The sequence below is a fragment of the Antennarius striatus genome, chromosome 21 (assembly GCF_040054535.1).
Source record: "Antennarius striatus isolate MH-2024 chromosome 21, ASM4005453v1, whole genome shotgun sequence".
NCBI classification, from domain to species: Eukaryota; Metazoa; Chordata; class Actinopteri; order Lophiiformes; family Antennariidae; genus Antennarius; species Antennarius striatus.
This window is the reverse complement of record NC_090796.1, coordinates 12,689,908-12,715,772: the sequence shown is the minus strand read 5'-3', so window position 1 is coordinate 12,715,772 and position 25,865 is coordinate 12,689,908. Positions and strand designations below refer to the sequence as shown.

Genomic DNA, 25,865 nt, shown 5'->3' with positions numbered 1-25,865 from the left:
GTGAAGACATGAAAATAAAGCCACAGGGTAGAATCGCCGGTGTGTGTGTGTGTGTGTGTGTGTGTGTGTGTGTGTGTGTGTGTGTGTGTGTGTGTGTGTGTGTGTGTGTGTGTGTTTGCTGTGTTAGAATTGGTGTGCAGGGAAGAGGTGTGAATTAATTCGAGGCAGTGACAATGAGGGCGACACTGGCTCACATGAGCATGACATTCTTCCGTAGGGTTGCCAAACACGTTCTTCTTACTGTGAACAGCGGCAATGCACAAGAATTACATAAATTCGATCCTTTTCAGATGTTAATATAGTCCTGCCTTTATAAGCTTTTGTAAAAATAGGAGTTTAACACCAAAATCTAATGAAAGTAAAATTGCTCATTATTGTAGAAAAGGTCCTGTTATACAGTATTTCTGTCATTAACTCTGATTTGAAGTGCATAGTTTGAGGATTTTATCCTTTTCTTCATTTTATGTCATATTTAATGTCTTATTCTGGCTTTGGTCACACATAAAAAGACATTTCAAAGAATCTCCTCAGGCAGTGGGAAGAAAATTATTTTGTGTTAATTGAGAAACTAATCAGTAGATAAACTGATAGCGATCATTGTTGCAGCTTTATTTCAGAGCACTCACTCATCCTACCCTTACAATATTTAAGAGAAGACAAATATATTTTTAGCTGTGGTGAAATACTGTTACCACCGAACCACGAATCAGTACATCTTCAGACTGATTTGCACGGCTGCAAGAACGAGCCGGGTACAAGTTTCAGACGAGTGCCCGGCTCAACCCTGGTTTTATGTAAAATGCAGACATCAGCAGACAATAAACAACCTTTTTTACATAAATTGATAATCAACATGTCTGTAAACAAAATAATTGTAAGAAATAATCATATAACAAACTTGATTCAAGTGACTGCACTGATGAGGTTCATTTTGGAATATAGCGACTTACCTTCAGTACATTCAACATAGGAGAAATACTGATCATTTCCAATAAAAGGATGAACAAGTCAATCAAATAATAATAATTACAATAATGTGAATTAGTGGTTGTGGACCGCTGTTCTAGGGGTAACGGGAGACAATGACACCCGAAGTGTGTTCCGGCCGTCAAGTCTACTCCACAGTTTGGTTTTCTTTACGGTCACTGCAGAAAATCCAGCTTCACAAAGACAGGAGGTTGGAAATGGAAGCAGGGTTTTCTATACTTTTGGGGCGATCTCAGGATTATCTGCCTTGACTTTAATCTAGAACACTGGCGCAGTTGTGGGTGCGGGTAACGGCTGGTGACCTGTCACATGACCGAGACCTGTTAAGAGGCACATTAGATGGTTTAGATGGTTTGTTTAACATCATTGTAATAGTGTTCCCACTAATATGCCACATAGGTTTTCCACCACTAACTCTGGAAGCACATACTGTAACTTTTCTTGTTACAAATATCACAGCTTCCTTTCGGTGAGTGTGAAACCTCTAACCCAGGAGGTAAAATAGGCTCTATTGGGGCTTTAAAGAAGTGCACGTCTCCTACAGTTGATTTTATTTTTATGGACCCTGTTTGATTGTTCTGTCAATTGTGAGCGGCAGCAATTCCAAGGTGCTGAAGAATCTGGAGTCAGGCCATTTGATTGGATTCAGTAGAGAAAAGCTGCTGGATTTACTGCTCCTCAAGAAAAGTAGCAAGCTCTCTAGAGAGACCGAACTGGATGCTTGAAACTTTAGGCTGTGAGCAGAATTTTGATTCGGGTAAAGCTTTAGCTTGGGCTTGTCTTTTGTTATCCTGCTCTCTATTTTGTTGAGGCTCCCCGCTGACACCCGACTGAAGGTGGTTTGTTGTAAACACCACACGGCTGAATAATTGTCACGTGTTTTGATTCTAGAAAATGAAAAGAAATTAGATTTATTTTGAGGTTAAAATGATGTGATTGTTGTCACAAACCTTCTTTCCCCCTCTTTTAAAAAAAATAGTAATTAAGTATATTTAAAAAACATAATGAACAGACCCAAATGTGATTGCTAGAGGTCTGCAGATAATTAGTTTAGCTTATTTTGTTATTATTTCTGTTCACTGAGGGATCAGCTGATTCTGGGTCTGCATTTTTTTGTCTTTTAATATCCAGCTGTGTTAACTGAATGTTAGGACATGCATATATTTATCATATTTCATATGATGAAAAATTAAAAATAAAAATCTGTAAAGGAAAAGTGGAGCAAGAAACGTGTGTGTGTTATTCAACCAATAACAGAGATTTCAGATCTCGTTGAAATGCGTCATGACGATTTCTTATTCCACACCATGCACATAGTCACCGAATGACCTTGAAGCCTGAAGAAGGTGTGAGGATGACTTTGTATTTTTGTGTCCGTGTGTGTGTTATATAGACGGAGGGAGATACAGATCTCATCTTGGGTGGTTCTGCTGTTGTGACAAATGAAAGCCGAGCTGCTGGCACCTCAGGCTTCTGCTCAAGGAATGATTCCACTTTACTCCAGTGCTTCATTCATCTTGATGCCCGCTCCCCTATCATCCATCCACCCGCTCCATTGCTGCAACACCTGCTGCCATAGCAACCCCCACCTCCCCTCACTAGTTAGTGGTGGAAGGCAGCATGCTGGGTAATCTGACTTTACCTGGAACATTTCTCCCAGGGGATTCTTTTGTCCTTGAATAATTTTTCTCTTCAGCCCGATTTTCCAGCCTGAGATTGACTGAAATAAATATTCAAATATAACCCTACATATTACCTAATGCGGTCATGGTGGTTTAAATGCTACTTGCTCAGTCATACTGCAAGACGCTTTCCCCACTGCTGCTTCTCTATTCAGTCTGACCTGAATTATTGCTCAGCATTACTGCTGCTGTATTGATTGGCTGTTCTGTCAGATAAGTGGGCACAGAAGGAAATGTAGCATCTCAGAAACCCAGACAATTTATGTTGTCTTGCATATTCCTCAGGCCTTTTATCATTTTTAGAAATGCATGACCTAACACAAAAGATATTTATTGATTAATCAGTACAGGTATTTATTTTGCACAAATCAAGTATTCTTAAACATGACTTACAAGGGAAATCAAACCAGGGCATGTCCAAACATTGACTTCTCACTCCATTCATCACCTCAATATATAAATTTTCTTATGATTTTATCGTCCTAATTTCTTTCATGCTATTTTGATGTTTATTTTGTTCTATCTTATAAATTCAAGCGTGCCTGGACCCGTGAAAGAGGAAAGAACACAAATAAATGAGTCATTTAATCTGGGAACAATTTGTTTTGTCACCCTCTGTCACTCCAGTACCATTTCTAAACCTCTCAACAGATTTAGCACCGTCAAACCCCTCTCACACATCTATTATCTTTTGCACTTCTGTCGCCTCTTCCTCTACGGCTTCTGTGTTTGTCATCAAATCCCTCCCGCCTTGCCTCTTCCTTCTCTTTTCTCTGTGCAAGTGGGAATCCCGGGTGTGACGACAGAGGCTGATGCTGCAGTAAAGCGCTGAATGCAGTGCTGGGGTTTTGCTTTAGGATTCTGTAACAGCACTTGATGTGCAAATGAGAAAAAAAGCCTAAACGGAGAGGAGACGGGAGCAGATCAGAGGGAGTTTGGTGTGAAGCACTGGATGATGAGGATGATCTTCTAAAAGCTACAATTCTTTCGTCTTTTCTTCTCTGATCAGAGACAAATCTTCCTGCAAGGATATTTTGTGTTTCTCTTGTCCAAGTTGTGAACCATCTGGTTTTCAGCCCCTCCCTTCCTCAGCTGTGACCCCATGTCATGCTGCATTATGAGGAACAAATCCCAAAAGAGGAAACATCAGCACAACATTAACAGCTGATCTTCTCCTCTCCTCACACATTCGGAGACTCAGCCAAATCTGAAAGTCTGCACTCTCCTCCATCCTCCCCTTGTTCCCTGCTCTATTTTTAAAAAAGTGTCTGCAGAGAGTCTGAATGATATGGGTTTTGCTGCATCACTGTGTGCTTTTTCGCGCTGCTAGGCAATGAATACATACATTGTCCATTATCAGCTGTGTTTGCTGAAAGCCATAATGACATTCATGCATCGAGGAGCATTGCAAGTACCATCATTTGCGGCTATGACTTTAATATTCAGGTATTATATTCTTTCCCCTGAGGGACATGTGTGTTGAAAGAACTATCAAACCTTGCCTCCTGCTGGTAATTGAGGACATGACAGTTGAAACACAAGATGTTTGAATAATCTAGTGTCCATGTAGGCTTTATTATACTCCATTATGCTGGTACATTTGCAAATGTGATACATGCAAGATTGAGAGGTCACTGCCTGAAAAAAGTAACTTAATTTAGCAGCCGACATCAGCCACTTGTGTAAAAGTCTGTGTGTGTGTGTGTGTGTGTGTGTATGTGTGTGTGTGCGTGTGTGGGCGCGTGTGTGCGCGCGCGTGTTTGTGTGTGTGTGTGTGTCTGTATGTGTGTAAGAGAGAGAGATAGACAAAGAAAGAGAGGGTTTGTGCGTACAATGTAAACACCCTTCATGCAGGAAAGAAAGTGAGAAAGTTTGCTTTGTGTGCGTGTTTAGAGAACTCGTGCGTGTGTGTGTGTGTGTGTGTGTGTGTGTGTGTGTGTGTGTGTGTTTGTGTGTGTGTGTGTGTGTGTGTGTGTGTGTGAAAGAGTCTTCTAATTGCTAACCTGCTCATTGGTGTGCGTTTGTGAATGGTATCTCTTAGGTAAATTCACAGTACCAGTCAATGTCGCTTACATTTCCCCTGCTGTCAGGGACTGAATGAATCCACAGAGACTGATTCTGTTAGTGATTTACTCCACTTCAAATCTCAGAAGAAAAGTGTGCATTTGTACACAGTGTGTCAGAAATAAATTAGGTTAAGTCAATATACAGACGCAGAGCCACAGTGACTGTGCTAACAGAAGCAGTGTCATTTTGCTGAAGTAATAGATTGACATTGAAGCCACACAGGGCACACGCAGTCATAGATCGAGACATGATTAGATTCTCCTCTCAGTTTAAATCACTTAATCATCTGATGAGGTTACTGGCACGGGCCTCCCTGTTTATCGGCACCAAGGGTACGCAGGATGGGATAAGCAAATTGGGTTTCTTGGGTGTCTTGCTCAAGGACACATCTGAATGTAGGCCACAAGGACTGGGGACTGTTATTGTTTCCCAGAGGATGAACTTCAGTGCTTTTCTTGTAGCATCACCATGAAGTTGATGTTTATGCTTCAGACTAAAATCTATCACCAGATTTAAATGCATGTTTTTGAGCCAGCATTTGTGCATGCATGGGTGTGTGTCTGGTGTGTGTATGTATGTGCATGTGCAGTGATATATCAAACTTTATAATCTACTTTCCCTGCAGCCCTAGCCGTTGACAAATATCAGAGAAAAGGAATCAGGGAGATTTCTATCAGATGAGAGGGAGAGTGAAAGGACCAGTAAGTCAGGTCTCATTCTTTACGCTGCCCTTCCCTTCACTTCTTTGCGGCACCTGCAACTCCGCTTTCTGTCCTTATTGTTACTTGGCTCATGCTTGAACAGGTGGTTTTCCTCCTGTTAACAGGGGGGATGTGGAAGAGAAAGCTGAAGATCAGCAGGAGTAGGGCTTCACGCAGGAACAACACAGCTTTGTAAGTCCACACAAACACAGCAGGGTGTCAGCAATGGTGGCTAAATAAGACAGAAATGTTTGTTTGTGTCAGGATTAAAGAGGGGATGTGCTGTGTGTGTTTTTCAGGCAAACTTTCCTGGTTTGCAGTTTGGTGGATGCTTTGTTGGATTCTTTATTTTTTAGCTTAATTATTTAAAGGTTGACTTCATCAAATCTTATTAGAATTCATAATTAAGCTTGCATTTGGATTAGTTACACCACTAATTTTCGTATTAAAGTATGTTTTTGAAAATTTTGAAAATCTTCAACAATTGCAAATAATTTATTTGCTCATATTGTGAGGAGTAATTATTGGTTATTTGGTGAAAGACAGAGGCAAAATGTCGAATTGAAATTGAATAAATTGTACTTTATTATAGTTATCAGCACATATTTTTTTATGAAGAATTGCAGATAATCAAATAATTAATTATAAAATAAAGGTTTGTTTTATGTACATTAAATCATCATTACAATTGCACAGCTATTGTGTAGTGTTTCATAAATAAGTACTGATTAGATGAAAACATCTACTTTATTCAGAGTTACTCCTTCAGAACTTAAAGTACATATGTATTTGGTACTTATTTGGTATATACATAATTATCATTCAGATAAAAGGAATGAAATGCATTGCATTACACTTTGTTTAATATTTTTTTAATCATTCAATTTAGACCAGTTAAATGAAGTGTTACATTGTTCAGATGCTCTGCATCAGAGTAAACTATCAGACATTTACTTTTAGTCATTGGAGGCGTCCTCCTGAGGAGATAAAGTGTCCCATAAATTGAAAACAGTCGATCAAAATTTCCACGCAGAAAAGTGAACAACCGATCACCGTTCTCCCACTCAGATTTATGACTAGTTGTGCAACTTCTGTCTGTTCAGCGCAGAGATTTATTCCTCCAGGGCAACAAAAGTTGACTTATTGGTATTACGATTTTTAAAGCTGCTAGGAACGAGCCATTGACATATGAGGAGGGATCATGCCGTAGCGAGTGTGGGTGATATGATTTTAAGGATTGCTTCAGAGTTTTACCTCTATTAATGGACCAATGTAGATTATTTACATGCTTACTTTCATATCCTACAATGTGATTTCCTTGTTGTTGAAACTGTCATTTCCAAATGACAATAAATCAATATTGAATATCTGAATATTTAATTAACCTTAACATTAACTGGTAAGATTATCCTACATAGATGGTCTAATATCCAGTTTGTAATATTTAAATTATACTGAATTTACTGCTGTTTACTTACTAAATGCAGCCCTACGGGGGCAATAGCAAGGGTGAAGTTAGAACGGCACTAAAGAGGATGAAGAACGGGAAGGCAGTTGGTCCGGATGACATTCCTGTGGAGGTATGGAACCATCTAGGAGAGCTGGCTGTTAAGTTTATGACCTGGTTGTTTAACAGAATTCTTGCAGGTGAGAAGATGCCCGAGGAATGGAGGAAGAGTGTGCTCGAGTTCGTTTTTAAGAACAAGGGTGACGTGCAGAGTTGTATGAACTATAGAGAGATAAAGTTGGTGAGTCACACATTGAAGTTGTGGGAATGAATAGAAGAGGCTGGAGTCTGGACAGAAGTCCTTCCTTCAGAGGAACAGCCATGAAGTGATTTTTTGGAGACAAAGTTAGAGCAGATTTCAATGGTTTGGATATGTCCTCAGGAGAGATGGTAAATATATTGGTAAAAGGGTGTTGAGAATGGAGCTACAGGCAAGAGGGCAAGAGGAAGACCAAAGAGAAGTTGGATGGATGTAGTGAGGGAAGACATGAGGACAGTTGGTGTTAGAGAGGAGGATGCAGAAGACAGGCTGACAAGGAAAAGGATGACACGCTGTGACGACCCCTAACGGGACAAGCCAATGGAGAGGAAGACAAACTCAGCATACTGTATAAAACCTTTATTGCATTGAATCATGTTTCTGATGATATTGTATGAATGTTAAATGTAAGGAGCCCCTTTTTGTATGACACAAAAAGAAATTGATGTAGAAATTATATTTTCAAAAAAAAATGCACAGACTCAAGTCAAGGTATTATTTTACAGCTACGATTATTCTTTATTTATTACTTACAGTACATTTTTTTAAGTTCACATTGATTCAGATCAAGCTGTCGATTCCCATCATTTCTGAGAGCGTTGGAGGAGTAGATCAGTGTTGCTGTAACACCTCTCTCTATGTATGCACACGTTAAGGTCTGGATTTAACTCACAGTCAATATCTATCTCATAATGAGTCATAATTCCCATGTTTACTGTAATTCCTAATTTTAATTCGATTCTGGCATGTCTCATTGCAAGTATGTTAGCACAGAGCTGTCTGAGTGACTGAAGAACCTTGTTTTCTTGTCTTTGTTGAATTTCAGGATCTGGAAATAATCAGATTCAATGATACAATCTTATTGAGTGATATTTTATCATAAATATTCATCTCTTTCATCATGAAGTGATGCATTTTATTCTGGATTTTGGTGTACAGAAACTTCTATAACATCTTTAATCTGATCCTGTATGGTGTCGACTGCTGAGGCATTGATTGTCAGTGTTTTTGATCTCTGCTTCCCAGCTCTATTTTCTAACTTTGTACTTTCCAAGCCACTTCAAAAACAAGCATTCTTGTTAATATATGATTAGCTCCAGGCCACAAATGCAGTCTTAGTTTATGAGCACAGAAATTCAGCAAGTAATAGCATTGAATATATTTGTGCCTGTTGCATAATTTGGAAATTCCTTCCCACTTTCACAGCCTTTATTTTCTTTTTTTTTTCTCTCTTCCAGGGCTGAAAAAACAGAAGTACTGAGTGAAGACCTGCTGCAGGTACCGATGAATCAAGTTTATCTGCATGATGTCTGCTGCCTCTCATAGGAAAAAGTCATTACTGGTGCAAAGTCTTAAGTGTGCATAAAGGGACTTTTTAAAATGCCTTCAGGCAATATTAATTAAGGTTGAAATTGAACATCTATGTGGGCTGAACATCCCCACTGATGGATTTGGGGTGAAGGACCGTAATTGATCTGATTAATGCCACCCTCAGTAGCAGCAACATCAGTTCCACTGAGTCAAGTTGATTTAAGTGAGACTGGTAATGATGTTGTATAAGTGTCACCTTGTTTTGATGGTATTTATAGATCAGGTCAACAACTGTACAACATCTCTCTATTCATCTGACTCTACCTGAACCCTGGTACTAGAGTTATGTATGAGAGCAACGTAAGTAGAAGTGCTGCTTCATACGTGTCGTTTAATTCTGCCAGGTGGAGAAACGTCTGGAGCTGGTCAAGCAGGTTTCCCACAGCACGCACAAGAAACTGACTGCCTGTCTGCAAGGCCAGCAGGGCGTGGACGTGGAAAAGAAGTCTGTGAGGTCACCCTCGGTGAGAAACAGGGGAATAAACTATCCCAGAATGTTTCATAATAGCTGCATGTTGTGTGAAATGTATAAAATAAATACACAACATAATGAGATGATTTTGATTTGATGGCTTTGTAAATTAATTATTTGACCACGGCAGTAAATAAATTTATTGGTTGTTTGTTATTTGGTGCAGAAGAAGCTTCCTCTTACAACATTAGCACAATGTATGGTGGAGGGGGCGGCTGTGCTCGGGGACGAGTCTCTGCTCGGGTGAGTCCAGCGTCAACACACATGAGAATATGTTTTTTTAGTGCTGATATGGATTGGAATGTACTTATCAGCAGCTGACTGACAACTGCTGTTCCAATTATGTCCAGTAATGCAGTCAGATGTTGAGCTTATGCTGTACGTGTTTTCTGGTCCTGTTGTCTACTGCAGAAAGATGCTGAAGCTCTGCGGCGAGACGCAGGACAAACTCGCTCAGGAGCTCATCTTGTTCGAGCTCACCATCGAGAGAGACGTCATCGATCCTCTGTGTGACCTTTCAGAGGTACGGCATTATAAGGGCCATGTAATAAATGGACCAGTGATGCTAATAGTAGATTATAATGCTAGGTCAGGCAGGTCCTGCAATCTGATTTCAGTTCCAAAGGTGAAGTTAAAAAAACACATTATCAAAATAAAGGGATTTTTGCAGAACTGTCTAATATGAGATGTTGTTCACCTGAGAATAATTGCAAGTTATTCAGTAAGCTAATCTTCATGAGACCAAAGAAAAGATGTGCAGAGCTGTTTTATCTGCAGCAGGTGCAACACTTCCGATAATGCTGAGTCTGTTTCACGTCTTCTTTCACACCAATAAATGACTGACTGAAGTGAATACTCTCTGCTCTCTCAGGTGGAGATCCCAAATATCCAGAAACAAAGGAAGCATTTAGCAAAACTGGTCTTGGACATGGACTCAGCTCGCACACGGTGAGTCCATTGCTGTGTGTGGGGTTTTTTTTCCCTTGCTCAGCAGTGATCTGAGAAACTTCATCCCCTGGGAACAGACTGGACCTGAAGCTTCCCACTGAACCTCTCTGGCTTCTTTGCACACAGTGAAGATGTCAGAGAATGTCTGGATCTGTCAGCACAGTTGCACGAATGAAACATTAAAAAAGAGGAGAAATCAATGTAGGAATCAATCAGGGAATCAAACCCATGGAATACAATACAAATATATTAGAAATGGTAAGATTGCAGTAATATGAAACTTCATAGTTGGAGCAGCAGGAGTTTGTATCTCAGAACCTGTTTTAACTCACTAGTGGAATTTTAACTTCAGTACAATAAAATCATGACTGTTAATTCAAGTAGAAGTAGTGAATTAGAAATACACTGCAGTGGTTTTTAGTCTAAGTTTTCATACTGAGAGTAGCATCATAGCATCATCTTCACAGCTTCACACAGTACAGACCAATGAGTGACTCATTCACAAAATACCAGATGCAAGAAATAAGAAGATGGACGCTGTTGCCCTCATGATGCGTCTAGGTCTTTATATCAGCCTCGCTGTCTGGAGAAAATACCCATCTTTAAAAGTTTTCCAGTTTGTAAAAGCAGCTTTCTATCCACATCTGGGAAAATAGCTCTGCAAAAAAAAATCGCTGAAACATACAATCACCACTTTCTTAGTGGCAATTTACTGTCATTAAGGCCATTATGACTGATGACAAGAAGAAATGTCTTCATTGCTGACCAGGCGGTCATTTAGGTTTTTTTTTGTTGTAGTGGCTCAATTCTGAGGCAATTTTTGCCCACCATGCTGTTGTGTGCAGAGCTCCTCTGGAAAGTTTCAGACAGTATGAAAGAGAAATTAGTTGAAAGACCTGTGATGTATACTTAAAAAGACAAACCAAATAAACAACACTTTCTCTTTTTCCATCGATTTTTTATGTTAGAGTTTGCTGTCCAGTTTAGATGATGTCTGCAACTGGAACACTGAGTTTTTGTTGAATTAAATAAGGATGCTATGGTTTAGATAAATATGCTGCTTGCATCAATGATGCTGACTTTCTGGGCAACTGTGTGAGGATTGAACATCCAAAACTTTTCATTTGTAGATATTATCAGTCTACCAAGTCTTCAGGACTGTCCAGCAACCTGCAGCCAACTGGAGCCAAGGCCGACCACCTCAGGGAAGAGATGGAGGAGGCAGCCAACCGCATGGAGATCTGTCGAGTCAGTGATCACTTCCACCTACCTCACTGTTCATTTACAAAATGCTATTAAAGGCCTTTCTCAATTTAGACACCTTTAAAATTTAAAAACCATGCTTTTATCTCTTCTAATCAATATTTTTATATTAATCCATTACATTAATAATTACCCGTTTAAAACTCTTATAGCAGTAACACACATTTTCTTTGTGACCTTCATGATGTTCTCATTATACATCCCAAAAGCTCATGGACACACAAATGTTGGGAGAATGGCTTCCCAACTGTAGAAGAATGAGTTGTGCTTCCTATTTCAAAATCTGCTTTGAAAGTAGTCTGTTTAGCACGTTTTCAGCTTTCCTCATCGCTCATTTGGGAATATTTTTCTCCCCCACCAGGATCAATTATCAGCAGACATGTACAGTTTTGTGGCCAAAGAAATTGACTATGCAAGCTACTTCCAGACAGTAAGTACAACATGTCTGTAGACTGTTGCATTGGGGAGAAAATAAAAAAAAAACACAGTCTGTCTCTCTGGTTTCTGTGTGTCTCGTCCAGCTGATAGAAGTCCAGGCAGAGTACCACAGAAAGTCATTGGAGCTGCTTCAGAGTGTTCTGCCTCAAATCAAAGCTCATCAGGGTGAGTCTCCACTCACAACATCTTTTTCTCTTTAGGGTCATTGTGTGTGTGTGTGTGTGTGTGTGTGTGTGTGTGTGTGTGTGTGTGTGTGTGTGTGTGTGTGTGTGTGTGTGTGTGTGTGTGTGTGTGTGTGTGTGTGTGTGTGTGTGTGTGTGTGTGTGTGTGTGTGTGTGTGTGTGTGTGTGTGTGTGTGTGTGTGTGTGTGTTAATGATCTCCTGACACAAAAGTTTTGTTATTACTACTATGTACAACTTGATCTGGTTGATATAGATATTACTAAATAAGCAGTTACCCAGATTAAAATTAAATCTGGAGCCACTGTTATGTGAAATCAATTGTTTGAACACATACGTAGTTATCAACTATATACAAGCATATTTAATAGTAAATGGAAAAACTCAACAGGTCTGGGCTATGTATGTGATTTTTGTCTTTTTCTTGCCTCAAGTCCAAATGCAGAGAAGTCTCATACCCATAACCTGCATCATTCTAACCTTTGGCAGCAACGGTGTGTTGATGTGGGACCCCAAGGAAGAAAGTGGCATAAGAAAATAGTGCATTATTTCATGGCCTTTCAGGTCACCTGGAAAATAACTTTCCTATTTGTTTTTGCTAACTTTCTGCAGCCTTAGAGAAAATTCTTGACATTAGCATGCAGTGGAATGTAACAGCATCCCAAGAGTAGAGCTGCCTCTGTGTTGTGTGCATGTTTGTGAAACTGTGTGTGTTTAACAGAGACCTGGGTGGAGAAACCCTGCTACGGGAAGCCATTAGAGGAGCACTTATTGCTCAGCGGGAGAGATATTGCCTTTCCTATCGAGGCCTGCGTCACCATGCTGCTGGAATGTGGCATGCAGGAGGAGGTCAGACACCACTAAGTCTGTATCTGTCTTAATTTCTTTTACATGACACACGGTAAACAGATACTGAGGGGACATGTTGCAGAAGTCATCACTGACATGAGCTCAGTCATACTTATGGAAGAGAATCTAATGAGGTCCAGGGTTAATTGGATTTCCTCAAAACAAATTACTTTTAGTTTAGAACAAATAGCCTTTTACTGTCATGGTGGTTTATCAGACCAGTAGATGTTACAGTGCAGCATGTAATTAGTTTTTATTAATGCAAGGATTGTCGTTATGCATCATGTAAGGAAGTCCTTGCAGGTTTTGTTAAAATCTATTTTTTAAAATTATTTTTCTATCTAACAAACCTTACTGTTCCTAGGAAGAATGTGAACATGGTTATGCCCTAGGTTATATCTGGGACAAAGGCTAATATCTGGAAGTGGATAAGAGTATGAACGTCTGTCAAAATTGAGTGGATGAACTGGTTGAAAACATTTAATGTCTGAGTTAATTGACAACATGTTATAATGACAGAGTTTGTTGATTCTGGGGGATGGGAATTTCACAAGTCTACTTGGTTCTACCTGTCAGCCCTTTTTTTGTTCGGATGTGTGTTGTTGATGTTGTAAATGTGATGAAGGTGTGAAGTCAGAAAAAACCATGTTCGTAAATAAATAAATAGACAGACACTCTCCAAGCACAGCTTCACAGAGCTGTTAGCATGGGTGTATCCTGTTTAGTTAAATGATGATTACCCTCAATTGTATCCTTCATGTTTAACCAATACCCATGTAGAATAAAAGCAGAATTAGCAGCTAGGCACTTCAGCGATGTGCAGAGAGTCTTTCATTAATTCAGGCAGAAGTACTGCCCAACCAACTCCTATCTGACTCATGCAGTTGTGTTTTTGTCTCAGGGTTTGTTCAGAGTTGCTCCGTCGGCCTCCAAACTGAAGAAGCTGAAGGCGTCTTTGGACTGTGGGGTGTTAGATGTTCAGGAGTACTCAGCCGACCCACATGCCATTGCAGGTGAGCAATCCCCTGCACCCCCCTGTCTATGCTGCATATATTAGTATTCTCCAGCTGTCACTTGTTACAGCGCAGCAGCTATCCTGCCAAAGGTTAATTTGAAAGCCTTATGTAAGGGCCACATTGGAGAATTACTTTAGAAATGGTTAGTTGGTTCCTCTACAATGAAATTAGCAGCAAGAGAAGGGAGATGTGTTTCACAGGCCATAGTAAATAAACTGTCTCACAAAGATCAAGTGATAAACTCCAAATATATCTGAGATTATTGTCAGGTAAAGTCCTCGTGTGCTGTGGATGTTGGCTTCTCCACGCCTTTTCTTCGCTTTCAATCGGAACAGTGATGGACTACAAAAGAAAGAAAAGCTTTCAAGCTCTTATGATGTTATTGATCTCTTTTGTTTGGAAGATGGAGCCCATCTCTATGAATGCTGTCAGATGAACTCCTCACATCTTCAGAGACACAAAAACAACCCAGTGTTGTACAGAGTATTTTCAGCTTTTCAGTTTTTGAATTCGTCATTTAGAAGAAAAAAAAAACATCACAGGAGATCCCTGTTGTTACTTTCAAGCACCTCTGCTGTGATTGTCCATTAAGAGCTGAAGGTTTGAAAGGGAATTAAACTTAATATCTAGATGCATTTTATGCTTCTGTCTCATTATGAAGTAAATGCTGATTGCACAATTTAATGGTTGTAAAATAATGACACCATCAGCATTATATTGGCTCCTTTTAAATATCTAACATTATCTTCTGCTGAAATCTCTGGGGAAAAATGAAGGCTGCCGCATCATCTGATCAGTCTTCAGACCTCCACATACTCCTGCTCTGCCACATCTGAGGACCTCGTCTTTCTTTTTTTTTTTTTGCAAATGTCTGCATTTTTAAATATGTCGAATTTACTGGAGATTCTTTTAATCTTAGTGAAAAAGGTTTGCTTTCAGCTAAAAATACAATATATTCCTTAATTAAATATTGAATCAAAGTCAGTCAATCAGCTGCGTTTGCTGGAGCATGTGGAGGAAGAGAGATGAATCCTCATCCACAATCTATGCATCACTAATGGTCTCATATTAAACTGGGTTAGCTCAAACAGCAGATCTAATTTGTGAGCCTGTCCCACAGGGAGTGCTGGTTCAGGGGTTCATCTTCCATCAGACTCAATGAAAAGCGGCAGGATTTTCTTTGTGGAAAAAAATCTATAACTTCAACATAATCTGAATTTAATGTGCTTTTCAGCACATGCCACAGACAACATATCAATTACACATCGATGCACTCGTGCAGAAATGTTTCTGTACACACAAACAGAATGACAGTCGCCTCCAAGCTGCCTCCCACTGAGGGATGCCCTGACCGTGTTGTTCGTCATCCGTCCTCTGTATCCCTGGGGAACATGAACGCACCAGACCAGAGAGGGAATAAGTTAGACCCGTCTTTCTTGTCATCACCTGAAGATTAGATTTAAATCTCCCTCTGATCAAATAGTATTTGGAAGTTCTGCTTATTTTAGAGTGCTTTTGGTTAGTGTATATATTTACACTAAAGATATTGTTATTATAGCAGGTTTAATAAATGCTTTTGTTTGTTTTCTTCCGTCTGTTGGTAGGAAGAAAGTTAATAAAGCTAAGCAGAATGTGGTAATTTGTTAATACTTTTTGACAGGAACATATATTTAATGCTGCACTTCATCAACTTGAGGTGAATTTTGAATGACTGCCAACAGCATGATTAGATTCTGTTTGTTATTCAGTCAACAAAAACGCAGCATTACAGTTACATTATACTTACATTTTATACACTTATATACTTACATGCATTATGCATATATTTATTTACTTATATATATTTATGTATATGCATTATATACATACATATACATATTTCTCTCTCTTTTTGTGTTGTGTAGGTGCTCTGAAGTCTTACCTGCGGGAGCTCCCTGAGCCTTTAATGACATACGAGCTCTACAACGACTGGATCCAGGCCTCTAAGTCCGTACCTTCTCAGTACCGCTTCGTCATTTATTCAGTGGCCATTAAAAGTGCCTCGTTTTATCTATTACCTTTACTATATTTATCCTTCTATGTGTTCAACCTGCCTTTAATTTATATTTCACATATGTTTTCTGTTTACCTGCAGCATTCAAGATCAAGACAAGAGGCTGCAGGCTCTCCTCAACGCCTGTGAGAAACTACCCCCAGCTAACAACAACAACTTTAAGTAAGCGACTATTCCCTGTGGGCTCCATTTGTCCCACGTGGCTCTATATACCCAGACTAAATTCATCTGTTGCACATAGCTGTTTATTTCTTCTAAGAATCATAAGGATTTTTACAAATTAAATGTACAAATTAAAATTAAATTAAATGCTACTCTCAAATTAACAGCATCAAAACTGGTAACTCCAACAGAAAGCATTGTATTTGTCATATCTTTATAACAATTTAGTGTCAAAGGTGAATATTATCAGAAGAAAACTGTAGAAATAAAAAGATGTGCTTTACACTTATAGCAGTAGAGGAATAATATATCATGTGCTCCATCTTAATAGATTTCCATACCATTGGATAAGGATTCAACCCATTCGCTACAAAAAAATCTTGTATAAAATCAAATGTGTCCTGTTCTCCTTCTCCGACTTCCCTTTGGTTTTTCACTGAAACCTTTTATCCCTCGGTTTGTGTCCTCCAATCAACAGTGTCACTGAAGTGAGCACAAATCAAGCCTCTGTGAGGCTTCTAATGGAGATCTGCTAGATAAAAACATTGACCGCTGTGTGAATGTGTGCCGAGAAAGAGGGCTTACGGGCAGGGTGTTGTTGTATTTGCACAGGCTTAGAATGAATTGTGGATATTTGCTGGAGGGCTTGTCCCATGATCAAAAGGGAAAAAAGGAAGGCACAAGGAAGAGAGAAAGAGGTGGGAGAAAAATTGAATGAGTGAGATACTGCAGCACTTGTCAGTGTCATCATGGAATTGCACAAATAGGGTGTATTTTTAGACAGTCGTCCTCTGAGAAGCCCTGTCAGACCTGTCCAGATCATTGCTGTTCACTGGAATGAGCTGCCTGATGTTACAGACTGTGATTTTCAGCTCTGGCTGAGTTGTTCATTTTGGCTGCTCTCACAGAATAAATAGTACTCAATATCAACCTGTAATATGCAGATCAGTAGCAATTTGTGCATTTTTGATGCGTATTGATATTTAGCACCCGATACCTCAGAGTCACAGCTGAAGCACAATTGTTTAAGGTACCACCAAAACCTGAAGGTACCACCAAAACCTGAAGATGTTGTCCCTACCTGATTAGAGTATCAACATCTGCAGTAATGTAACCAAGGTAGCATCAGGCGGCATCTAAATTAAATATATGCATTACCTGAATTTCACACGTATTTATTTGCTATTTATAGATGGATTTTGTATTGTTTTGCAAAGTTCAAAGATCATTGAAAATCAAACAGAATTACAAAAGAGTCTCTGCAGAAGACACTTTACAACACCTTCTACTGCTAGATGCTCAGGAGCCATTCTGGAATCCTGATAATGCATTTCCTCTTTCCTAAAGCACTTCACTCACTTCGGTAAGTAATATTGTCTAAGACTGATTATTTCCTGTATCTGTCTAACAGATATTTGATCAAATTCCTCTCCAAACTGACTGAATACCAGGATGTGAACAAAATGACGCCTGGAAACATCGCTATCGTCCTTGGGCCGAACCTGTTGTGGATGCACAACGAAGGGTAAGACAGAAGAGACGAATAGTGGCAGTTGCTAACTTTAAATGAGTTATAAATTGTAAGAAAAAAATTCTGTACTGTATTTGACTTCTTATGATAAAATAAAACTTCCTGGCTCACAACATAGTAGGCATCTGCTGCTCCGAATCAAATCCATGAACTGGGGCATGGATAAAACAGTGAAAGGATTAAGAAATGAACCACAGTGTTTATTTGCAAATGAGTATTTGCAAATGAGTAGTAAGTTAAATATAGTGTATTTGTAAATACTAAAATTTGTGTTTAGTTCTTGACTATTTTTTAATTATCATAATTTAATCAATTTAAAACAGAAAGAAGATTAAACTAATTTCTTAAAAATATGATGTGTCTATGTCCTATGTTCAAGGTTCTGGTCGTTATACTTGGTTTACATTGCATTTCCTTAGGTCATCCAAATATTGCACAATTTCAACTTATATATTATCAACATAAACTTTAACACAATTATACACAAAATTAAAATATCCTATTAATATTCTATATCCTCTGTTTGCTGCAGCAACATCACAGAGATGATGACCACAGTTTCCCTGCAAATCGTGGGCATCATTGAACCCATCATCCAGCATGCCGACTGGTTCTTCCCTGGAGGTGAGGAGGAATAATACGAGAATAAAGATTTTATTAGAAGGCATTAATTGGCATTGATAGACTTGGGAAAGGAAGGGGTGGGGGTGGGGTACTCACAAAATAAAGAAATGAATTGTGAATCTGTCTTTCTGTTTGTTCATAGACATTGAGTTCAACGTCACAGGGAACTATGGGAGCCCAGTTCACACCAACCACAATGCAAACTACAGCTCCATGCCTTCTCCGGACATGGATCAGGTTGATCGTAGACACAATGACCAGAGTCGACGACCACTCAGCGTTGCTACGGACAACATGATGCTAGAGTTCTATAAGAAAGACGGGTATGGCCTCTCTGTTCTTTCTGGCATTTGATTTTCAAAAATGTTGAGGTATTGTTTTTCTTTACAGTGCATCTTTTTATCTCTTCAGATTTGAAAGACAATCTTACTAAGAACTGAAAAATTCAGAAAATAATATCAACAATGTAGGAGATAAATGAGGTTAGATTGGTAGAGAGGTGAATAAACCCCAGAACAGAATTGGCTGTTTGATTTTTCAGTTATGTGGCTTAAATTCAGTAAAGTTAGAAGAGAGGAATTCACATATATACTCACTAGATACCACAGTAAATCAAATATGTGCAGCCCAGAAACAATCTTTTTTCCCCTAAGTAAATGTGTTCTCCAAAACATTCAAGGCTGACAGCATATGATCCAAAGATAGCACACTGCATAAACAGTATTGTATTCATTACTGCACATGAATGGGGCATAAACATGTGTTCATCGTGTTTGGTGAAAGACTCATTCAATCATCCTCCAGCGATAACAAACACATTCGTGTCAGTCTTCCTAGGAATCAATCAGCAGTCTTCTTCCCCTTTATGGTGTTCTTACAGCTTCAGTCAGGCAGGATCCTGACTGACAGCTGAACTGACAAGGTAGTTTTGAAAAGCTCAGTTTCACTACAAGGTGGACAAGAACGAAGAACGTGTCACTCCAGGGCTGTATTCTTAAGCAGCTGAGTGAGAGAGGTAAGAAAGTGAGAAAAGGAACATACAAAAGAAAGGTAGATGACATTTAGTCTCTGAAGATAGGAATCTGACTATCCTCGAACTTAGGAGGATTAGCTGAAAACCGGCGAGGCCTTTTCTTGCTCTTTCTTTAATGTTTTAATACATCTTTGGTCTTATCAGACGCAGCAGGTTGTCTGAGCGCTGCAGCCCTAGGACCACAAGTAGACACGCTAATTAAACCAGGACTGTGTGTGTGTGTGTGTGTGTGTGTGTGTGTGTGTGTGTGTGTGTGTGTGTGTGTGTGTGTGTGTGTGTGTGTGTGTGTGTGTGTGTGTGTGTGTGTGTGTGTGTGAGTGGAGTCTGTTCAATAGAACTTGGCTTTCAATGGAAACACAGAGAACACTTTTGAGAACCAGCAGCCTCGACAAAAGAGAGGTTGTCTTTTGTTGTGGTTTTCTTTTATACACAGTTTTGATTTAGGTTTACAAAATACTTGTTGCTAGCTTCCTGTTAATATTTGTCTCTTCTTTTGAACTTTGGGGCCAAAAGCATGGAAAAAAATCAAGGACAAAATGTTCATGAAGATACTTTTGTCGATGTAGTGGAATTATTGTCCCATGAATCTGAAATTCTCAGTTTGATGCATGAATGCCCACTGCAGTTGGAGTTGTTCTTTGTTTTAGGGAGATTTTCTTGTGTCCTTTTGGGAACGTTTGACCTAATTGTTACTAAATGGAATGATCATTTCCTCTTTGGGTTTTCATTTTGGAAGCACTGCAGGGAAAGCACATTTCAGCCCTCAAACTTCTCTCCTCATTATACTCAGTGTGACTGTTGTCCCTTGCAGCCCCCTGCCAGGCCAACCTTCCCTGTTGCTGCTCCATCTTGGCTCTTGTCTAAAACGTTTATCCTGCCAAATTTTCTCTGCTGCTTTGATAATGATGCTCTTAATGAGCCTGGGGAGACTGTGTCTTCCATGATCCTTACCCCTGTCCTCATTTTGCTTGTCTCTGTTCTAACAATGCAGCATTAGGAAGATCCAAAGGTACAGTATAGATCCTCTTCCTCCACTCCTACTTCATCAGTCTATTCACCATCTGTGTGTCTCAACTTCACATCGACAGGAAATGTTTGTCATTTCTATTGTGTGTTTAATGTTGCAGTCAATTCTGCTTGAAGTGACACTTTAGTTCAATGTCTCCATCGGTGTGTGTGGGTGACAAATAGGTGACATGTCTTAACATAATGGCATCTTTGTAAACTCCAGAACCGGATGAACTCGTTCAGACTGTGATTACAATAGGCCCTTGTTTAATGTCCTCCAACTACTCCTGTTATTTTTATGATACCACTTAAAATAAAAGTAAAAATAATAATAAAATATTCAGTTTTTGCTCTTGTCTACTCTAAAAAAAACATTAGCTGGTTTGCTTACCTTAGCATGAAGACAGAGATCAAGGGAAAGATCAGTGACTCTGTACTGACAATGGATGTATTGTTGTCTGGTGTCCAGTGGTAACACCTATAAAAAAATCATATTAAAAAATCTTTTTTATGGATAAAACAAGGATTACAGGAGAAGTGTTGGCAAATGGATTCTGCTACATTTGGACAGAGTCAGGTTCGCTATTTCCCAGTTTTCCAGTTGTTATGCTAAACCTTCTAACTCTAGATTTTTTGGTCAAAAAAATGCAATTAAGGGTAGTTCCATAGAAGTTAAATATAAGATTTATTTGGCATGTAGTGACAAAAGGTTCATAATATTCATCACGTCACCTCAGTCATACATGATCACCATACATTCATTACAACAGGATATCACATGCCAACATGGCATGGATTATCTGTTGACGATTGAAAGCACCCCCTTACACTGATCCAGGGTCAGGCCTTCTCAGTGCACCACTGATTACAGACAGGGGAGACTTATCCATTCTCCAAAGCCCTGAAGATCCGTTCGGAGCGGGGGGAATACTGCCCCTGCTTTATTTGATTGGCATCTCTGTTCCACTGCAGCATGGGTGTCAGGGTGATGGACACTTCTTGGGTGTCGCGCAGGGGCTCGTCATCTAGGCGTAAATGCTCTTCCACGCCACCGAGCTTACATCCCAATGCCCAGCCCATTGACACTCCCATCCCCGAGCAACCTGGGGAATTCTCTGCCTCCCCCTCCCCCACCCCTCCTCCTACTAGCGGCGACCGAGCCAGGTAAGGCTGTTGTGCCCACGTTCTCCTGCCCCCCCCCCCCTGCCGCCCCCACCTCTCCTGCCAGACACACACTTCCCATCTGCCGCTCCTCCCTCCTCGCCACATATGCTGCCGTGCCCCCCCACCCCAGAACAGTGCTGTGCGCTCTTCCCCACGGTTTTCTTGTCTGCTGCTGTTTCCCTGGGAAAAAAAAAATGCTCCTGCTTTCACCTCCATGTGAACCCGAATGTCTCACCTGCGATGAAGAATCTCATCTCCAACTTAATGGTTGTTTTAAGTTCTTAATATTTTTTTTTTCCTTAACATTTTCTCATCCTTGAATATTTAGATTGAGAATTAATTTCACGCTTCAGTGCTTATATTGTATATGATGTGCCACGAGTGAAGATTTTCTCCTTTGGTTGGGTTTTAAGTGATAAAATGTGAGTCAAGTTCATCGGTAGTTTGCTAGAAACTATTCATTGCTGCATGTGCATGAATTATGTCTCTTTTGTTTTTGCCATTAGTCCAAGCATCCTTAACAGCATAACAGTCCATTGTCGCAAGGCCCTGCAATGGATGAGGTGATTATCTTTTCCTTTTTGCTTTCTTTTCGTGACTTCAGAGATTTTCACAAGCACAAAGTCTTTATTTCATCTATGCTGTCACCCGTGGAGCCAGTACTTCTCCTTCTTGACAGTTAATATTCACCTTATTTCCCCCTTTCATGACGGACCGAACCTGAACGTGCAAACTGGCACCCCGCTTCTCTTCACCTGGAAATACTTCTGAATTCACGTTAATGTCTTTTCAGCCCCTGGAGACAAGTTCAGTTCCCCCATGAGACATTGATATGTTTATCATTGCAGCTCGGATGATGCATCCTCCAACTGGTCGGACTCCTGTTACGCCTACCCCTCCCCTGAGGAGGAGAGGTTGCCCCCACCTTACCCTTCTTCCTCATCGTCTTCCTCTTCCTCTTGCTCTTACCACTCTTTCCCTCATCACCATTTGTACACCCGAGCACCTCCAAGTATGCGTCCTGTTGCTCCCACTCCCGAATCCGTACCCCCCGGTCTGTCCCCTCCCTCCCGCCGCTGTGGCTACAGCCCACCCCCGCTCCCACACACCCTTTGCCCATCTCCTCAGCAACTTGATGTCAATTCCAACCCCAAACCCAACTCCCTGCACCTGCCCAAACAGGCCTCCCTGTCTGATGTTTCGCATGCTGCCCAATCTGAAACGAATGGCTGCATCCTTTACATCAAACCCCCGCTTGTTCTTACTCGTCAAGATCTGTTCCTGGGCTCACACAAAACCCCCAACACCCCTTTATCTGCTCCTCCTCCATGGGCAGCCTGTACCCGGGAGAAAGGAGTCAAGCTGACTAGGTAAATACAGATACCTGCCTAATTCATACTTCCAGCACAACTCACACACAAATAAAGAGAGGCCCCACAGGGATAAAAGAGGCACGAGAGAGGGATGATATGAGGAGAAAAGGGATGGTAAGATTAACTATATAACCCTATTCCATGTCTTATTTATTCCCTTCATCGTCTATTTGTCAGTCATGGAAACCAGCGTTCTTTAAGAATGTCATTATCAGATCCATCCTCGACCTAGTATCCATGAATGCAATCCATAACTTTCCATGTCGGCATAATTTTCATGAGCCAGTTGCCAGGCAACAAAGGAAATTCAAAGCTTCCATTTCATACTATTATAAAAGTGGGCGTTAATGAGTCATACATACCAGTCGGCCCAGTCAGGGTGGTAGACGATAAGATCAGACCTCAAAAATGAATAAAAACAACGCAATGATGCATGCATCATCATCGGCCATGCCAGTTAATGACATTGTTATGTCTGACATTGGAAGAAGGCCCAAAAAGGCATGTGCATTGCTCCACCCCGACTGTAAATCCCAGCAGCTTCAATCATTCATTCATGCCTCATCTGCAGACAGTGAGAGCAGTCAGTATAAACCAGTTACGCTGTGACCTTCAGGGCCTCTTCCAATTTATATTCAAGCTGCACTGTGCTATAAAAGTAAGGAAAATCCATTAAACCATCAGGGTTTATTTGGGATTTTGCTTCTGCTTCTGCTGCTGTGTAGAATAGACTACATGTCTGGCTGGAATAGTGGTCACTCGGGCAATATGACATTGAACTAATGGTGCCGTCGTATTTTTTTTATATGCTTAGAGATTTACAGGGATGACATAATGTTAAAGTAAGATGCATGAGACAGACTGTGATCCCTGTGTGTTATTCTCCTTCACTTTCCTCAGTACTCTGAAGAACAAGGAACTGTCTCCTGTGATTGGACAGAAGGGAATCCAGGGAACAATGACCTCTAGTGGGCAGTCACAGCACTCTGAACACAGCCCCCACTCCCTAAGGAGAGGTGACACACACTGAAAAACATTTACTTTCATGTTATTTTTCTGTTAACTATCTTTGAAGCACCAGCAGACAAATAATGATATGAAATAACTTGAATAATATAAGGCTGCTAAAGGAACTCAATGTAAATTAAATATAGTATTATATTTCTGCTGTGACAATGGTAGCAAATAAAACCCTAATATCACCTGGGTTTTCTTCTTCTCCTTTTTCCTGAGTTAAAGTTGGAACCCCACCGTGTGTACAGCTGTGTTTTATGAGATTATTGCCCAGAAAAATTCCAGTGCAGTTTTGAAATGCTCCTAAGACTACTTTTCATTTTTGTCTCTATGCAGCAAAGAAACTTGCCCCAACCCCACCTAAGGCCCCGTTTTGCCAGACAGGAGCCATGTCTGACCAGTCGACAGGTCAGCCATCTCCAGTCAGCCTTTCACCTACTCCTCCCAGCACCCCCTCCCCCTACGGCTTCAGCTACCCACAAGGATACGCCACCATTGCCTCCCCGGGACAGATTGCCCAAATGGCAACAACCCCGTCTCTCTCATCTCCACCCTCGCTTGCCGGGACTCTCACCAAGGCTAGACCGACCCCCAAGCCGCCTCGGCATAGACCCAACTTACCTCCTCCTCAACCCCCAAGCACCCCTGGTACGAGCCCCCAGCCTCTGGATCATTCAACGGTTCTACTGGATGGTTTGTCTCCTGGGGAAAGCATGTCCACAGGTATGGTGAATAAAACAAGAGGTAGCAAGGCAGTCAGAGACTGCAACATCCCGCGACACCCCTGAATTCAAAATTTTACCCTGACCTACATTACTTGCATAGGTCAAAGATCAAAGCTAGTGCCCTGACCTGATCAAAGCTACTGCTTTGATCTATAGTCTTACTCACACTGGCCTCCTCCCTCGTCTTCTTATCCGGTTCCTGAGTGTACATACTGTAAGTTGAAATTTGACCTTGACCCACTTTTCTCAAGGTCATCATCTCATTTTCATCCCCTTTGCCGCCCAAGTAATGTGCTTTTGGTTTCATCTTTCTATCTGCAACGGTTGTGAAGATATTTGGTGGACATACGAAAGAGACGGGTAAAATTTTGATTTCAGGGGCGTCGCGGAATGTTGCAGTCTGTGACTGCTTACGTTCTTGTTTTTGTTGTGTTTATTACTTTCTTTTATCATTCATCTTTTATTATCTTGTCTTAGCTATCAATCTTTATTGTTAATTTAGTCACAAAAATCAATGTTGGGTTCTTTCACATCATCCTTTGTTTATAAATTGCCCTCATGTATATTTTCAGAACAGTGCTTTACAAATAATCTATAACGTTTGACTGACTAATTCATGAGGTTGTGAATTTAAAACCTGATTTAAGAATTTGATGTCTTACATGATGTAATTCTATATGTTAAATGTTATTCTGCAATATATATGTGTATTTTATGTCATCTGTTCCTGGACGCCAATGCTCATTTACCTCAACATCTCTAGTAGCTGCTGATCATGTTTTCGTCTCTTTTTCCCCCTCTTGTCGACTGCTCTTGTTGTCTCACTCCCAGCGGTATGAGCCGAGAGGTTCAGTGTGATTCTGTGTGTGAGAGGGACTTTTAGGGTAAGCAGGAGTTACTGTGCTAAAGCCTCACCTCCCCACCCCTGTAATCCCTCTGCCATTCCGGCCAAACGTGGAGCCGGGGTGAACTTGCCAGTAGGTGTATCTTTTGGTCATTTGATTTTCGTTTCAGAAACTGATATATATAAATAGACATAAAAAACAAAACAAAATTGAAACCAAGCTGCTTCTGAAACGAACATCTGATTTCCAAGGGATACACCGGACCCAGTAGATGCAGATTTTGGATCAAGCTTCTGGCTGCGTCTCTGTTCTACGGCAGCTTCGACATTGTGTATACACTAGCTGCTGTGTTCAGACCAGCTCTGACCCATTTGGTCGGCCTTTGCATGGCGGCTGAGACGATGCATGGCTTACATGGGAATCCTGTCTGAACAGACCAGGGCGAATGCCAAAACCTCCAACCTTTTCTGCACTTCAGATTCCCACCCACGATTCATTGCTCCAGCAAAAGACCCCCACCATCCCCACCCACCCCCAAACAGTCACTTCCCCACTCCCACTTCACTCTACAACGCTATGCCACACTGTCCACC

At 40.6% G+C, this 25,865-nt stretch overlaps 1 protein-coding gene across 2 annotated transcripts in view; it reads left to right on the top strand.

The window, feature by feature from the left end:
• Positions 1-25,865, top strand: part of LOC137588625 (rho GTPase-activating protein 44-like) — a 53,842-nt gene that overhangs the window by 23,024 nt on the left and 4,953 nt on the right. Inside the window, exons 2-20 of one of the 2 annotated variants that reach the window (XM_068305789.1) lie at positions 8,442-8,481; positions 8,919-9,038; positions 9,213-9,289; positions 9,458-9,569; positions 9,918-9,994; positions 11,125-11,242; positions 11,619-11,687; positions 11,779-11,860; positions 12,597-12,724; positions 13,626-13,737; positions 15,645-15,726; positions 15,875-15,955; positions 17,367-17,480; positions 18,019-18,110; positions 18,253-18,433; positions 21,822-21,878; positions 22,164-22,685; positions 23,589-23,704; positions 24,039-24,425. In XM_068305789.1, the coding sequence (XP_068161890.1) occupies positions 8,442-8,481; positions 8,919-9,038; positions 9,213-9,289; positions 9,458-9,569; positions 9,918-9,994; positions 11,125-11,242; positions 11,619-11,687; positions 11,779-11,860; positions 12,597-12,724; positions 13,626-13,737; positions 15,645-15,726; positions 15,875-15,955; positions 17,367-17,480; positions 18,019-18,110; positions 18,253-18,433; positions 21,822-21,878; positions 22,164-22,685; positions 23,589-23,704; positions 24,039-24,425 (2,567 nt within the window). Of the gene's footprint in view, positions 1-5,562; positions 5,630-8,441; positions 8,482-8,918; positions 9,039-9,212; positions 9,290-9,457; positions 9,570-9,917; positions 9,995-11,124; positions 11,243-11,618; positions 11,688-11,778; positions 11,861-12,596; positions 12,725-13,625; positions 13,738-15,644; positions 15,727-15,874; positions 15,956-17,366; positions 17,481-18,018; positions 18,111-18,252; positions 18,434-21,821; positions 21,879-22,163; positions 22,686-23,588; positions 23,705-24,038; positions 24,426-25,865 lie in introns of both variants that reach the window. The other variant, XM_068305790.1, reaches the window with a different exon arrangement.